Below are 16,976 nucleotides of genomic sequence, written 5' to 3'. Positions count from 1 at the left end.
TCCTACTGCTTCAACTCTCTCTCCTGCAAAACCGACGAGAGAAGTTTTCACTTGCATTAGTTGTGTGTTGCTTATCTCTATTTTTTTAAATGCCCCGTAAAAAATGATATCCGCTGAACTTCCGGAGTCCACTAGTATTTTTTTTACCCAAAAGCTAGAAATGGTGGCGAAAATTATTAAGGCATCATTGTGTTCATCTCGAGAGGTTTTCAAGTCTGCATTTTTAAATATACATTGTCTTGAAATCTCGTGTACCATTGGGGTGGGGACCGGGAGTGAAGATGGACGATCTCCTCTGACTGCACGTGCCAGGTTTTTTCTGTGCATGATTTGAATCACCACAAGCGGACCCTCCGGTTATCACAGATATTGCATATTCACTTCCCTTTGATCGGGTTTCTTGCTGGTATCACCTCGCTCTTTTTGTTGTTTACGTTGACGGTTGTCATCATGGTTCTTGTTATCTCGTTATTGACTAAGAGCATCCATATTGGTGCATTATTTGATGTTATTAATACCAAATAATGTTAATATCAACTAATGCACCAATGTGGGTAAACAAATTAATTCCCAACCAATTAATATTTTCATTCCCATTAACACGTTACTTGAATTAAAAATAAAGATGAAAAATGGGATAGTGAGGTTCATAAATAATGAGACTTTATATTAAATGAATGTGACTGTGTGTTAATAATTAAAAGATATTAATATAATAAGTGTGTATCATGTTGACCCCACATTTTTTGAAGACGTGGAAGGTGGATTAACGCGGATGAACACGGACCAATGTGTATGCTCTAAGAGACTTATCCACATAATCACCCAAGTATCCTCGTTTGATTAACTTTTTTATCTCAACACGGAGGCTGAAACAATCTTCAGTGGTGTGCCCTTTATCCTTTTGAAAACAACAATACTTCTCCGATCGTTGTCACTTTAAGGTTCTCCTTCATCGGGCGTGGGGGTTGCAATAACCCCTGTTGTTCAGCCACTATCATTACGTCTATCAGACATGAATTTAGGGGAGGTGAATTGGAGTCGGGAGATTTGAGTTGTTTGCATATCCTCTTTCCTTTTTCTGGTTTCTCTTCCTCCCTTATTCTTTTTCCCAGGTATCGTGGCTCGATAAACTCTTCTATGTGGATGTATTTTTCTGCTCTTTCTAGTAATTCTTTAAGGGTGGTTGGGGGCTTTCCTGCTATCGACTCTTTGAACTTTCTGTGTCGGAGATTCTGTTGCATTATCCTTGCTAGCAAGTCATGGCTAACATGAGGGATTTCGTGGATGGCTTGCGTAAACCATTGTACATAGTCCCGCAAGCCCTCCCCTTCTTTTTTAATGATCGCGGTTTTTGAATACTTTTTGTTGATCGAAAATTGATGGAGAAAACGCTGAGTTAACTCTTCCAAGTTTCCAATGGTCCCGGAAGGTAGTTTGTTAAACCAGACCAATGCGCGCCCTGACAGAGTGGTTCGTAATATCTTGCAGTAAGCAGTGTCGCTTATGTCATATAAATCCGCTTTTGCATAAAATCTGTCGAGGTGATCCTGTGGATCTCCTGTTCTCTCATATTCTGGAAGGTTGGAAATTTTCATTCCTTTCGGCAATGACTTGGCTAGGATAGCCGTAGTGATGCGTCGGGAAGGTAGGATTGCTAATGATATTTCCTCTTCATTCATTGTGTGTGAGTCATGGCCAGGAACATGTTGTGTACTCACAGTGGGGTGCTCTGAGCTTGACTCTAGGCCTCATCCTCTTTATGGGTCTTCTTCTTGGAATTAGGGGGTGAAGTTTTTGTTTTATGTGTTGTTTTCTTTTGTGCATCCTTTTTCGGGGTAGTGGTGGATGGATCATTTTCGTCGGCCTTGTCATTTTGTTGGGACTCCAAGAACCGTGCCAAGGCTTCACTCGCGGCGCGGGCGGTAGTCTCCTCTAATATGGTTCTCAATTCATCTTGGGTTATCTGCATTGTTGGTTGGGTCACGGGAGGTGGTAGTCCATCGCTATCAGTATCTTGAGAGGTGTGAGGTTGATTATCCATTCTCAGTGACGAGGTAAACCGTTTCCCACATACGACGCCAAAAGATGATGTAGCCAAAAAATACAATTGCTCAAACTACGTAACTCGGAGTATGAAATCCAAATGGTTCGTAAGTGGAACCTCAAAAGCGTAATGTCACAAACCGGCAACTTCTTGCGCATTTCGGAATATTCTAAAGCATGATGCATGCTAAAGGTTGCATGATTCTAGAAGTCTCTACAATATTCATGATATAGGCTTATGTAGAACTCTCTAGAATACACTTGTATATAAATGACTTGTATAAAAACTTGTAGAAAGAAGACTCTAGATTTATGTAGATGGAAGAATCTAAAATCGTGTAGGTTAGGATGCTCAACTATAAAAGGGAGCAAGTCCTCATTTGTAAACCACCAAGTTGGAAATCAATACAAAGCATTCTCCAAGCTCTCTTGTGTTCTTACTCAAACACTTACACACACACTTGCGCAACATAGGCTGCTTTGCTAGTACCCGCGAGGGGCGTAGTCAAGGAGCAAAGACCGCATGTGAGCTAAGTCCGTGACAGTAAGGTGCGTAAACTATAAATTCGTAGGTCAGAGCTTCACAACCGTAAGCCGGTAAGCTGTAAATTCGTAGGTTGTCACCTGCATCACGAACACTCGTCAGAGGCATCGGGTGGTTATCCGGCGTAGGCACTTCGACGCTCAAGTCAACAAAGAGCACGATGATAATCTCCAAATATAAAAAAAAAAAACTCAAATTAAAGAGCAAAAATGAGAGTCTACCTTGAATATGGAGAATATCTATTTATAAATTTTTAGGAGTCTTTGACGGGCTTGGGCCTTGTGCTCTTGTATCTTGGGCTTAGATTAAAATGGACATAAGTCAATGCATCATGGATTTAATTAATAAACCTGTACCTATTAGTATGAAATCGAGTTTAATTCATACTAACTACACCAGATGTTTATTTGACATCGAGTCAAGTTAATATCGTGTAGAATAAATCATTGTATTTAACTATTTATGCATATATGGTTGATTTAAATGAATATTAAGCATGTGGTCGTGCAATCGGCACTAACTAATAATCAAAGTGAAATTTATCTCCTCAATAGTCAATACAATCATTCAAATCTATAATCCATTAATCCTAAGAGAAAACTGTATTTTTGATCTTGTAATTTTCTTAATTTATCATTTTGGTTTTATATGTTATCAAATTTTAGTTTTACTCTAATAAGTTTTTATATGTGCGATAAGTGCAAATTATGCACTTAATTTATATATGATTTGACTTGGCTTTTGTGATGTATCGAGTAGATTCTATGCGTATTGGTTGTTGTTTTTGTGAGTTGCAAGGATTGGAAGAAAAGTAGCAAGAAGAAGCGAAATGATGAATTATGGAGCAGCAAATTCAGAAAATTACTTGGAATTATTTAAGAATCAAAATCAAATCTTCACTGTTCATATACAAGTTTAGGATGTTTTGAAGTTGCTGTCAAACTTTCAGCTCAATCCGACGGTTAGTTTGGGAGATATCATTTTTTGAAAATTATTGCGCGTTGCAGAATTTCTCATGCGAGAGGAAGGCGCGCCCGCCCCGCTTTCAGGCGCGCCCGCGCCGTCCCTGGAGAAGCCACCGCACAATAACACCACAAATTTGAGAGATTTGAGAAGAGAAGAAGAGGCATCCAAACAAGAAAACCACACAACTACGTATTCAAATAGGCTTGGGATACGGATTTGAGACGTGGGAGCGAACGACAAGGGATAATCGAATCACCATACAGAGAAAATTCATCTGGGGACGGAGAATCAACTCTACTCTGTGATTTTTATTATCTGCCTTGATTTATGATGAGATTTTTGGATATGTCTATGTGTTTGATTATTTCATTATAAACTTATTAGTTGTTTATAGATATTGACGAATCTTGATTGGAGTTTCATGTTTTGACTATTATTTTGCCAAATATTATTTGTTCTTAACAATTTATTTGTGTATTCTTGATTTGATTGTCTTTCAATTACTTGATCACTAATTGAATTGTTATATTTATTTAAAATCTGGCACTCGGGAGAGGAGATTGTGGATAGGATCATAGGAAACACAACCTAGGATTTTTGTAGAGTCGGGAGGCTTACAAGTTCCTTTGAGGTCATTGAAAGAGAACCATAGAACTTGAGAAATTATTTTGTGTTTGATTTCTGATAGGGATATCGAAATTAGCATTAGAATAATAACATTTACTCGGCACTCGGAAGAGGGAGTAAATACCAATTAAGGGTTCTTGGTCTATAAATTGGAATATATGATATAATCAATTGATATGATTTGGATGAATGAAAATCGAGTGATATCTTGTATCTAGAACCCGTCTCAGATCGTGTACCCAAAGCCATCCTTCAAATTCTAGATTCTTTATTTTATTTTAGTTTATTAAAATTTAAAACTTTGATTTTCTAAACAAAGTTGAGATTATTTTAATTACAGGACTTGGTGTGAATATAAATTTTCAATCCTCGTGGGAACGATACTCTACTCATCATATATTAAAACTTGACACCGTGCACTTGCGGGCACAAAATTACGCAAGTTTTTGGCGTCGTTGCCGGGGATTGATTCAATTTATTGTGCACTAATACTGTTACCAAGTGATCTTGATTTTGATTTAGAATTTTTATTTTTATTGTCTATTTATTTTTATCAATTTTTTGGGTTAATTTATTTCATTTTGTCTATGCCTACAGTTTATTCACCGATCTTAAAGTTTTGAATGTAACGTCCCAATTTCACAATCGAAACGTTACTCAAACATACATACTTAAATTTTGGTAAAAATAAAAACTTTGCGGAAGCACCATCTTCTTTATTAAAAGGAGCATATAGAAATTTCACATAATAAAATAGTATCTAAAAATCTTTGCCAAACATGGCCAACAACTAAAGAAAATTAAACTTGTTTGCCTCTCATCAAATAAAAAAAAAACAAATGTTTTTAAAACATCTCCCAAGCTAAAGCGTTCACACTCATGCATTGCCCGTTGGACCGACCCCGGCCACTTCTTCATGCCTGGTCACATAATCATCAATGTAAGCATCCACATCATCGTTACCTGCACCATTCAAGTATAGTGAGTCAAAAGACTCAGCAAGAACAGGCAGAAAAAGGATTTTCTACTTTAAAAGAAAAACATTAACTTAAACTTTCATGCAATAAACATAACTTTGATGTAGCCATAACATAAAAATATTTGAGGTGATGAAGTATGAGTATTGTGGTAACCGTCATAACGAGCCATTAATGGTTTCATGTTGATCAACAAGCATATGGCATTACGTCCGTAAACTTTCATTCTTTAGATAGCCGCTTCAGCGCTCATCCCGAAGTGCATACCCCATATAACCATCCCGTGAGCCATGTTTGGATAGCCGCTCCGGAGCTCATCCCGAAGTGCATACCCCATATAATCACCACAAGACGCATAATTCATCAAAATATTTTTCATGTATCATATCATTCATCTTATCAAATCATATCATATCATTTTCATAAACCTCGTAACATGCTCATAAAATTTCTAGTGATGCTACATGTTTAAATTCCTTCGAAACATTTCATGAGAAATTAGCTTTCATGAGAAAATCACATAATCATGCAATACATAACTTGACCGTTCCACGTGAGGCATTTCGTCCGTTTCGGACTCTGAAAACTTTAACATTCTTCATGAACATTCTTAAAAATAATTAAAGTACCTTAAAATATCAAAATCATGATTTTTAGGACTCAAAAACTCGTAAAATGGGGTGGGAAGTTCGAGCCAGCGGCGCGGCCGCGCGCACAACCAGCGCGGGCGCGCCACCCGCTCGCAAAAGTGCGGGCGCTCGGCGCGGGCGCGCCTCCTGTGCGCAGACCTGCGCGACTCAGGCACGGGCGCGCTGCTTGGCAGCGCGGGCGCGCCGTCGCGACTCCTTTTTCCGAAAACTGATATTTTCTGCACTTTTTCAAAACCACATTGCTTAGGGACGATTTTTCATCAAAACTACCATTCAACAATATCAAAATTTCAAAATAACTTGTACTAATACATCAAACATTAAAAAATTTTGAGTCAAAAACCTTAATAACTACTTTTACCCAAAAATCTGATATAATGCATTCAAATCTTTCAAAACTCAATAAGCATGAACCGAACACCTCAGGAATACTTCACGTATCACAATCAAGCAACATACTCATAAAATTTTCAAGAAACATGCATAGATCATCAATCAAACACCTAGGGTTTTATCTAAAAAAAAATACATATATTCTTGAATGGGTTTAAAAAAAACAGTAAAAACTTGCCTGAATCGTCTGATTGGGATTAACCTGGACGGCGGAACGATCTAGCCTTGAGAAGTCGAAGAACCCTAGCTTTGATGCAGCGTTCGATTGAGAGAGATTTGAAAGAAAAGAGAGCGTTCAAAAAAAAAAAAGAGTTCAGAAGAAAAGAAATCTGAACGCTTATTTCTTTTGTGACTAATGGGCTCCAACATGGCCCATTAGTATATTTTAAATCCTTTAAAATTTGTACTCTCCCAATAAAAATACACTGCATACCTTTAAACTTAATTAAAAAAAATATTTTCTTACTCGCTTCAAGGCTAAACTCGTTCCTGCGACCCAAGATTAATTCCAACATGAAAACTTTAAAATCATATATATTGCATAAAATTTCAGGCATTTAATTTAATCACATAATTAAATATAGCAATTAAACATTCTAAATAACATGCATTAAATCATATAATTTACCCAATTAACCGTGATTAAGCTAGTGGACTTTTTGGACCTTACAACTCTACCCTCCTTAAAAGAATTTCGTTCTCGAAATTCGACTTACCAAACAGTTCAGGATAGCGTGCTCGCATATCCTGCTCGGTTTCCCAGGTAGCTTCCTCAACCAACTGGTTGCCCCATAAGACTTTCACCATTGGAATCTCTCTGTTTCTCAACCTACGAACTTGTCTGTCTAAGATTTGAACAAGCATCTCCTCGCAGGACAAGTCTGGCGTCCAATCCACTGGCTCATGGCGGATAACATGAGAAGGATTTGCCACATACTTCCTTAGCATGGAGATATGGAAGACATTGTGAACACCCTCTAAGTTGGGTGGTAGTGCCACTCGGTAAGCTCGAGCCCCAACCTTTTCTAGGATCTCAAAAGGTCCTATATATCTTGGACTCAATTTACCCTTTTTCCCGAATCTCATAATACCTTTCCATGGTGATACCTTTAAAAATACATGGTCACCTACTTCAAACTCCAAATCTCTACGTCGCTGGTCGACGTAACTTTTTTGTCGAATTTGAGCCGTCAACATTCTGTCTCTGATCTTGGCTATCACATCTACTATTTGGGTCACTATTTCCGGTCCCAAAATAGCTCTTTCTCCAACTTCATCCCAGTGTAGGGGAGTTCTACACCTTCTCCCATACAATGCCTCATAAGAAGCCATGCCAATAGTTGCTTGATAACTATTATTGTAAGTAAACTCCACTAAAGACAATTTCGATTCCCAATTACCTCCAAAGTCGATCATACAAGCTCTCAACATGTCTTTGAGTATTTGGATCACTCGTTCTAACTGACCATCTGTCTAAGGGTGGAAAGCTGTACTGAAAGCTAGCTTCGTTCCCAATCCTCTATGTAAACTTCCCCAAAAGTTTGAAGTGAATTTAGGGTCTCTGTCAGATACTATCCTCGCTGGTACTCCATGCAATCTGAAAATTTCTCGAATGTACAGCTCTGCATACTAATTCATCGAGAAGTTATTCCTGACTGGAATAAAGTGAGCTGACTTAGTTAACCTGTCAACTATCACCCAAATCGAGTTCATCCTTCGCGTTAAAACTGGCAATCCTACCACGAAATCCATGGTGACATCTTCCCACTTCCATGTGGGTATTGGCAATGGTTTCAGGAGTCCTGCCGGTTTCTGATGCTCGATCTTTACCTGCTGGCAAGTCAAACATTCATTCACAAATTTAACAACATCCCTCTTCATTCCTGGCCACCAATATAAGGATTGCAGATCCTTATACATTTTCGTACTTCCTGGATGAATGGAATACGGAACAGTATGGGCTTCAGTCATCACTTAAACTCTCAGTGAGTCTACTACTGGCACCCACATTCTACCTCGGTGATGAACAATTCCATCTTTGACAGTGTACAATGTACCACCCTTAGCTTCATCTCTGTTCCTCCACAACGTCAACTGTTCATCAGAAGCTTGGCCTGCACGAATTCTCTCAAGCAAACTAGGTACTATTGTTAAGGCTGCTAGAGTGCATACCTCCATTGGTTCGAATACCTCCAACCTCATCCGTTCAATTTCAGCAATCAATTCCTGCTGGACTGTCAATTAGTTCAATGTCGCAGACTTGCGACTCAATGCATCTGCTACAGCATTAGCCTTACCCGGATGATAGCTAATGTCACAGTCGTAGTCCTTCACCAATTCCAGCCATCGCCTCTGCCTCATATTCAACTCCTTCTGAGTGAAGAAATATTTTAGGCTTTTGTGATCAGTGAAAATCTGACACCTTTCGCCGTACAAGTAGTGTCTCCAAAGCTTCAAAGCAAAAACCACTGCCGCCAATTCAAGATCATGAGTCGGGTAGTTCCTCTCATGAACCTTCAGCTGTCGAGATGCATATGCTATTACTTTATTATCCTGCATCAAAACAGCTCCTAATCCACTCTTAGAAGCATCGGTATAAACCACAAAACGACCTGTGCCTTCGGGAATTGCTAGCACTGGCGCTGACATCAGTCTTTCTTTCAATTCGGCAAAGATCTTCTTACATTGATCTGACCACACAAACTTCACACCTTTTGGAGTTAAGGAAGTCAGTGGTAGAGCTATCTTAGAGAAGTCTTGAATAAATCTCCTGTAGTAGCCTGCTAAACCCAAGAAACTTCGTATTTCTGTAGCATTCTTCGGAGCAACCCAATTCCGAACCGCTTCCACCTTAGACGGATCGACCTTAATCCATTTAGCTGAAACTATATGACCCAAAAATGAAATTTTCTCCAGCCAAAATTCACACTTACTGAATTTAGCATACAACTGCTTTTCTTTCAAAATCTGCAACACTGTAGTCAAGTGCTGACGATGTTCCTCCCTACTACGAGAATAGATCAATATGTCATCTATGAAGACTATGACAAACTGATCCAAGAAAGGTTGAAACACTCTGTTCATCAAATTCATGAACACAGCTGGTGCATTGGTCAACCCAAACGGCATTACCAAGAACTCGTAGTGGCCATAGCGAGTCCTGAATGCTGTCTTCTGCACATCTGCATCTTTTACCTTCAGTTGATGATAACCTGATCGTAGATCAATTTTTGAGAACACCTCTGCCCCTTGCAATTGGTCGAACAAGTCGTCTATTCTGGGCAAGGGATATCTATTCTTCACTGTAACTCGGTTTAGCTCTCTGTAGTCAATGCACAATCTCATTGACTCATCTTTCTTCTTGACGAACAACACCGGTGCACCCCAAGGCGATACACTCGGTCTGATGAACCCCTTATCTAGCAACTCTTGCAACTGATCCTTTAATTCTTTCATCTCGGTCGGTGCCAATCTGTACGGTGCCTTAGAAGCTGGCTTAGTTTCAGGCAAAAATTCTATCCCAAATTCGACTTCCCTGATTGGAGGCAATCCCGCAACATCATCGGGAAAGACTTCCGGAAAATCTTTCACTACCTCCACTTCCCCAAGTTTCGGTCGCTGTACCTCCAGATCACCAATTAAACTCGCAAGAAATCCTGTACACCCATTACTCAATAATTTTCAGGATGTTCCTGCAGAAATCATACCTGGTGCACTCTTCTTAGACGTAGTGTGGAACACCAATGATTTCCCGTTCTAATCTATCACAGAGACAGTTTTCCGTTTGCAGTCAATAATAGCCTCATGCCGAGTCAACCAGTCCATCCCAAGAATTGCATCAAAATCCACCATTTTCAAAACAATAAAATCTGCACACAAAACTAGACTCTGCATCTGAACCTTGCAATTTCTTACCACACTACTACTTTTCAGTTCTTCTCCTGAGGGTAACGATACACAAAATTCCGAAATAGATTCATCCGGCAAGACCCTCAATTTCATCATAAAACTAATAGACATAAAAGAGTGCGTAGCTCCTGTATCTATCAACACGAATGCAGGTAAATCAGCAATACGAATCATACCTGAGACAATTGCAGAGTCTGGGTCAACCTGATCGTGAGTCATAGCAAACACTCTTCCCTTGACAGGCTCCTTTGACTGCGGGCAGTCTTTGGCAAAATGCCCTGGCCTCTTGCAGAGAAAACAAGTATTGGTCCCAAGCATGCATTGACTGGAGTGTGACTTCCCACACTTCTGACAGATAGGTGCATTCGCTGGCCTTGGAGCGTTGGAGTTCGGTTGATTCTGTCCCTGAGGTCGCGCCTGGTTGGGGTTTTGGCGCTGCTGCTGTTGCGGTCTCTTCTGACTAGACCCTTGCTGCTCTCTCCCTTGGTAACTAATCCTCTTCACTTGCGATTCTTTGATAATATCATTCCCATCTTTTTCTGACAACATAGCCTCATCCACTGCTGCTCGGTACGTTTTTGCCCCACTCAATCTGACATCTCGTCGAATAGTGGCATTCAGTCCCTCTGTGAAATGCTTCAACTCCTCTGCAGCATTGCCCGAAATCATGGGCACAAAGTACCTCCCTCTCTCAAACTTCTTCACATACTCGGCAATGGACATGCTCCCTTGGCGGAGCTCCAGAAATTCTCTAGCAAGTCTAGTCCTGGTGCTGATAGTGAAATATTTCCCATAGAACACATCTTTGAATCCATTCCAAGTCAACGTAATCATATCCACAGCAGAACGGGCTCCCTGCCACCAAACCCGTGCATCATCACGGAACATAAAGATGGCACACCTCACACGGTCTGCATCAGTGAGCTACATGTAGTCAAAAATAGTCTCCACTGACTGCACCCATTCCTCGGCTACAAGGGGATCAGCTCCTCCTTTGAACTCTTGTGGCCCTAGATCCTTAAACTGTTTAAAGATCAGATTAGTTAATAGTGGCTGATTGTTGTTCCGTTCTCCCGCTTGTGCTTGGATTAACTGTTGAATCTGTTCCCCTTGGGCTCTACTCTGCTCTTGCAACAGAGTCGCCAACCCAGCCAAAAACTAGTTGTTCTGATTGTCTTCATTGTTCGAATTCCTACGGTTAGCCATGATCCTGATGTCCATACAGTCCACATGCTTAATTACGTTATTTAAACATAACATCCTACTCAATAGGCATACACTATAAATCAAAAATATTATCATGCATCTTAAAAAATCCATAACATAAAACTTACAGACATGAAGACGAAGCATAGAGTCGTGGCGAGAATGCATGTGTGCGACAAACCCAGAGCGAACTGCTCTGATACCAAGCTGTAACGTCCCAATTTCACAATCGAAACGTTACTCAAACATACATACTTAAATTTTGATAAAAATAAAAACTTTGCGGAAGCACCATCTTCTTTATTAAAAGGAGGATATAGAAATTTCACATAATAAAATAGTATCTAAAAATTTTTGCCAAACATGGCCAACAACTAAAGAAAATTAAACTTGTTTGCCTCTCATCAAATAAAAAAAAATAAAATAAATGTTTTTAAAACATCTCCCAAGCTAAAGCGTTCATACTCATGCATTGCCCGTTGGACCGACCCCGGCCACTTCTTCATGCCCGATCACATAATCATCAATGTAAGCATCCACATCATTGTTACCTGCACCATTCAAGTATAGTGAGTCGAAAGACTCAGCAAGAACAGGCAGAAAAAGGATTTTCTACTTTAAAAAAAAAACATTAACTTAAACTTTCATGCAATAAACATAACTTTGATGTAGCCATAACATAAAAATATTTGAGGTGATGAAGTATGAGTAGTGTGGTAACCATCATAACGAGTCATTCATGGTTTCTTGTTGATCAACAAGCATATGGCATTACGCCCGTAAACTTTCATTCTTTGGATAGCCGCTTCGGCGCTCATCCCGAAGTGCATACCCCATATAACCATCCCGTGAGCCATGTTTGGATAGCCGCTCCGGAGCTCATCCCGAAATACATACCCCATATAATCACCACAAGACGCATAATTCATCAAAATATTTTTCATGTATCATATCATTCATCTTATCAAATCATATCATATAATTTTCATAAACCTCGTAACATGCTCATAAAATTTCTAGCGATGCTACATGTTTAAATTCCTTCGAAACATTTCATGAGAAAATCACATAATCATGCAATACATAACTTGACCGTTCCACGTTAGGCATTCCGTCTGTTTCGGACCCTGAAAACTTTAACATTCTTCATGAACATTCTTAAAAATAATTAAAGTACCTTAAAATATCAAAATCATGATTTTTAGGACTCAAAAACTCGTAAAATGGGGTGGGAAGTTCGAGCCAGCAGCGCGGCCGCGCTACCCCTGTAGCGTGGGCGCGCCATCTCGGCGTTGCCATCGGCGCGGCCGCGCGCACAACCAGCGCGGCCGCGCCGCCCGCTTGCAAAAGTGCGGGCATGCCTCCTGTGTGCAGACCTGCGCGACTCAGGCGCGGGCGCGCCGTCGTGACTTTTTTTTCCAAAAACTGATCTTTTCTGCACTTTTTCAAAACCACATTGCTTAGGAACAATTTTCCATAAAAACTACCATTCAACAACATCAAAATTTCAAAATAACTTGTACCAATACATCAAACATTCAAAGATTTTGAGTCAAAAACCTTCATAACTACTTTTACCCAAAAATCTGATATAATGCATTCAAATCTTTCAAAACTCAATAAACATGAACTGAACACCTCAGGAATGCTTCACGTATCACAATCAAGCAACATACTCATAAAATTTTCAAGAAACATGCATAGATCATCAATCAAACACCTAGGGTTTTATCTAAAAAAAAATACATATATTCTTGAATGGGTTTAAAAAAAACAGTAAAAACTTGCCTGAATCGTCTGATTGGGATTAACCTGAACAGCGGAATGATCTAGCCTTGAGAAGTCGAAGAACCCTAGCTTTGATGCAGCGTTCGATTGAGAGAAATTTGAAAGAAAAGAGAGCGTTCAAAAAAAAAAAAGAGTTCAGAAGAAAAGAAATCTGAACGCTTATTTATTTTGTGACTAATGGGCTCCAACACGGCCCATTAGTTACATTTTAAATCCTTTAAAATTTGTACTCTCCCAATAAAAATACACTGCATACCTTTAAACTTAATTAAAAAAAATATTTTCTTACTCGCTTCAAGGCTAAACTCGTTCTTGCGACCCAAGATTAATTCCAACATGAAAACTTTAAAATCATACATATTGCATAAAATTTCAGGCATTTAATTTAATCACATAATTAAATATAGCAATTAAACATTCTAAATAACATGCATTAAATCATATAATTTAACCAATTAACCGTGATTAAGCTAATGGACTTTTTGGACCTTACATTGAAAGTGCAGACACAGTCGGGCTGAGGACTATAAACTAAGCGCTGCTTGGGAGGCAACCCAAGAGTTTTTAGTATTATTTGTTTATTTTGTTTATTTGATTTTTATGTGTTTATTTCTTAAATTTTTGTCCCTTGTCATTTTTTTTATAGGATGTGTGGAGATGAAGTTTGGTGGTGTTACCCCTACTATACCCCAATGCGCTACAAATGACGATGAAAATAATGACGACTACTGATGGTCGTTGTCACAGGTACGTGTATTCCTCAATTTAATTTGTTTATTTTACATTTAGGACAATGCACAATTTAAGTTTGGGGGGATTGGTGTTTAAAAAGTTTGAAAATTTTTGAAAATTTGTTGATGAGTTAGTTTGAGTTATAGGCATGATGAGTAATTGTGTTGGCCTATGACGAAAATAATTTTTGGTGTTAAAAATGTCAATGTTAGCTATATTTAATCTTGAGTTCTCACCCATATGCACTATTTCTTGATTGTCTAGACCCTAGTGATTTGAGAAACTTTGTGATATTGTGAGTGAATTGGATGATTTGATTCTTAACTTTTGTGATTTATACTTGAAACCGAGATAGACTTCTACAAGCTTAGAAATGATTTAGGCAAAATTTTTATTGAATGATGAAAAGTTGCCAAAGCAACATAGAAATTTTTTGTTAAAACAAACTCCATCCGGGCCTGGAAAGGGATTGAAATTCTAATCACCAATCCATGGCTAAGTTTGCGGACAAAATGGGGTTGATGCTCCATCCGGGCTATAGACGAGGGTATTGAAATCCGAATGCTATCTTTAGTTATAGCTAAGTTTGCGGGTAATTTATGGGGCTAAAATAAAATTGGGTGCAAAATCCATCGATGTTATGAAAAATCTTTGATATAACTTGAAAAGTCTTTTTGATCTTAGTGAGTAGAAGTTGAACATGATGGAGACTGTTTTGAAACTAGAGAGCGGAGTTGATGATTCTATGAAACAAACTTATTGCACTAGTGTATCAAAAGCGAGGAGGATAGACAATATTGGTGAATCACACACACACGAGAAATCTTGAGAAAATTAGCGGACATGTGTATTGAATCTTGAAATGTAAAAATTTGGAGGCCGACTATATTACTCATTATTGTTTTGCTCGGGACTAGCAAAAGTCAAAGTTTGGGGGAATTTGATAAGTGCAAATTATGCACTTAATTTATATATGATTTGACTTGGCTTTTGTGATGTATCGAGTGGATTTTATGTGTATTGGTTGTTGTTTTTGTGAGTTGCAAGGATTGGAAGAAAAGTAGCAAGAAGAAGCGGAATGATGAATTATGGAGCAGCAAATTCAGAAAATTACTGGGAATTATTGAAGCATCAAAATCCAATCTTCACCGTTCATATTCAAGTTTAGGATGTTTTGAAGTTGCTGTCAAAATTTCAGCTCAATCCGACGGTTAGTTTGGGATGTCATTTTTTGAAAATTATCGCGCGTTGAAGAATTCCTCATGCGAGAGGAAGGCGCGCCCGCCCCGCTTTCAGGCGCGCCCGCGCCGTCCATGGACGTGAAAAGAAGTGTAAATTCGAGGCTCAGGCGCGCCCTCGCCACTCTATTGCGCGCCCGTGCCGCTCTGTGCGAGAAATTGACAGATTTTTGCAAATTTAAAACTCTCGATTTGTCGGGCTTTCTTTGACGGGCTTCGAGGATATATAAAAGGGACTTCAAGGACACAATCAAGAGGAGAGCCGCCGCACAACAACACATACAAATTTGAGAGATTTGAGAAGAGAAGAAGAGACATCCAAACAAGAGAACCACACAACTACGTATTCAAGTAGGCTTGAGACACGGATTTGAGACGTGGGAGCGAACGATAAGGGATAATCGAATCACCATACAGAGGAAATTCATCTGGGGACGGAGAATCAACTCTACTCTGTGATTTTTATTATCTGCCTTGATTTATGATGAGATTTTTGGATATGTCTATGTGTTTGATTATTTCATTATAAACTTATTAGTTGTTTATAGAGATTGACGAATCTTGATTGGAGTTTCATGTTTTGACTATTATTTTGCCAAATATTATTTGTTCTTAACAATTTATTTGTGTATTCTTGATTTGATTGTCTTTTAATTACTTGATCACTAATTTAATTGTTATATTTATTTGAAATCTGGCACTCGGGAGAGGAGATTTTGGATAGGATAATAAGAAACACAACCTAGGATTTTTGTAGAGTCGGGAGGCTTACAAGTTCCTTTGAGGTCATTGAAAGAGAACCATAGAACTTGAGAAATTATTTTGTGTTTGATTTCTGATAGGGATATCGAAATTAGCATTAGAATAATAACATTTACTCGGCACTCGGGAGAGGGTGTAAATACCAATTAAGGGTTCTTGGTCTATAAATTGAAATAGATGATATAATCAATTGATATGATTTGGATGAATGAAAATTGAGTGATATCTTGTATCTAGAACCCGTCTCAGATCCTGTACCCAAAGCCATCCTTCAAATTCTAGATTCTTTATTTTATTTTAGTTTATTGAAATTTAAAACTTTGATTTTCTAAACAAAGTTGAGATTATTTTAATTACAGGACTTGGTGTGAATATAAATTTTCAATCCTCGTGGGAACGATACTCTACTTATCATATATTAAAACTTGACACCGTACACTTGCGGGCACAAAATTACGCAACAGTGTGCAATTTTAGTCATTTTTTTTTTATTGGAAGTGCTTATGTGAGTATGTGACACTGTATACGTCAGCACCACAGTCATTTTTTTTTATTGGAAGTGCTTATGTGAGTATGTGACACTGTATACGTTAGCACCACATCAGCATTCCATTTGTTCCATGTCTTCACCAACTCAGAAAAATGATTAAAATTGAAAAAAAAAAAGAAGAAAAGATAATGAAGTAAAAATATAATTAATAACTCTGATGACCAAAATCGAAAATATACAATCACATGACTAAAAAATCCCAATTTTCTCAACCCCTAATTTGGGGGCTCCGTTCCAATTAGATCCATAAGTTTCTTTTTTCCCTGGTTTGGAGATCCGTTCCAATTAGATCGATTGGTTGATCGTCTCCACCATTCGAGAGTCCCCAGAAATCGAAACTCGATTACAGGTGATATTTCAAAATATTTATAGATCTCTTGATGTAATTTATATTGTAAATCTGGAAACAATAATATGCTGTAGGTTTTTTGTATGAAAATTAGTGGAGAAATATCTCGCTCATTATCTTTATTCTGCATTCTTTGCATTGGATTTATGTGTTCTATTTTTTTTTTTTAAAAAAAGTATAGATTATATAAATACCACGAAACGGAGAGTCATCTCATGAATATCATATCAGGAAATAAG

At 38.4% G+C, this 16,976-nt stretch overlaps 1 protein-coding gene across 1 annotated transcript; it reads right to left on the bottom strand.

Annotated features, from left to right (window-relative positions):
- Nucleotides 1-1,744: 1,744 nt before the first annotated feature.
- On the bottom strand, nt 1,745-12,461 carry LOC140861955 (uncharacterized). Its single transcript, XM_073264955.1, has 13 exons — nt 12,407-12,461; nt 11,808-11,869; nt 11,073-11,135; nt 9,972-10,967; nt 9,616-9,821; nt 9,336-9,525; nt 8,718-9,068; nt 8,202-8,429; nt 7,888-8,033; nt 6,920-7,503; nt 5,085-5,146; nt 2,567-2,758; nt 1,745-2,119 (listed from the first exon to the last, which is right to left on the bottom strand). Exons 1-13 carry the CDS (start codon nt 12,459-12,461, stop codon nt 1,745-1,747), a joined length of 3,510 nt encoding a protein of 1,169 aa, XP_073121056.1.
- Between the last annotated feature and the right edge of the window lie 4,515 nt (nt 12,462-16,976).

This window comes from Henckelia pumila, chromosome 4 (assembly GCF_033568475.1).
Source record: "Henckelia pumila isolate YLH828 chromosome 4, ASM3356847v2, whole genome shotgun sequence".
Taxonomy (NCBI): Eukaryota; Viridiplantae; Streptophyta; class Magnoliopsida; order Lamiales; family Gesneriaceae; genus Henckelia; species Henckelia pumila.
Note: the sequence above shows the minus strand (reverse complement) of the source record. Positions and strands in the feature narration are given on the sequence as shown.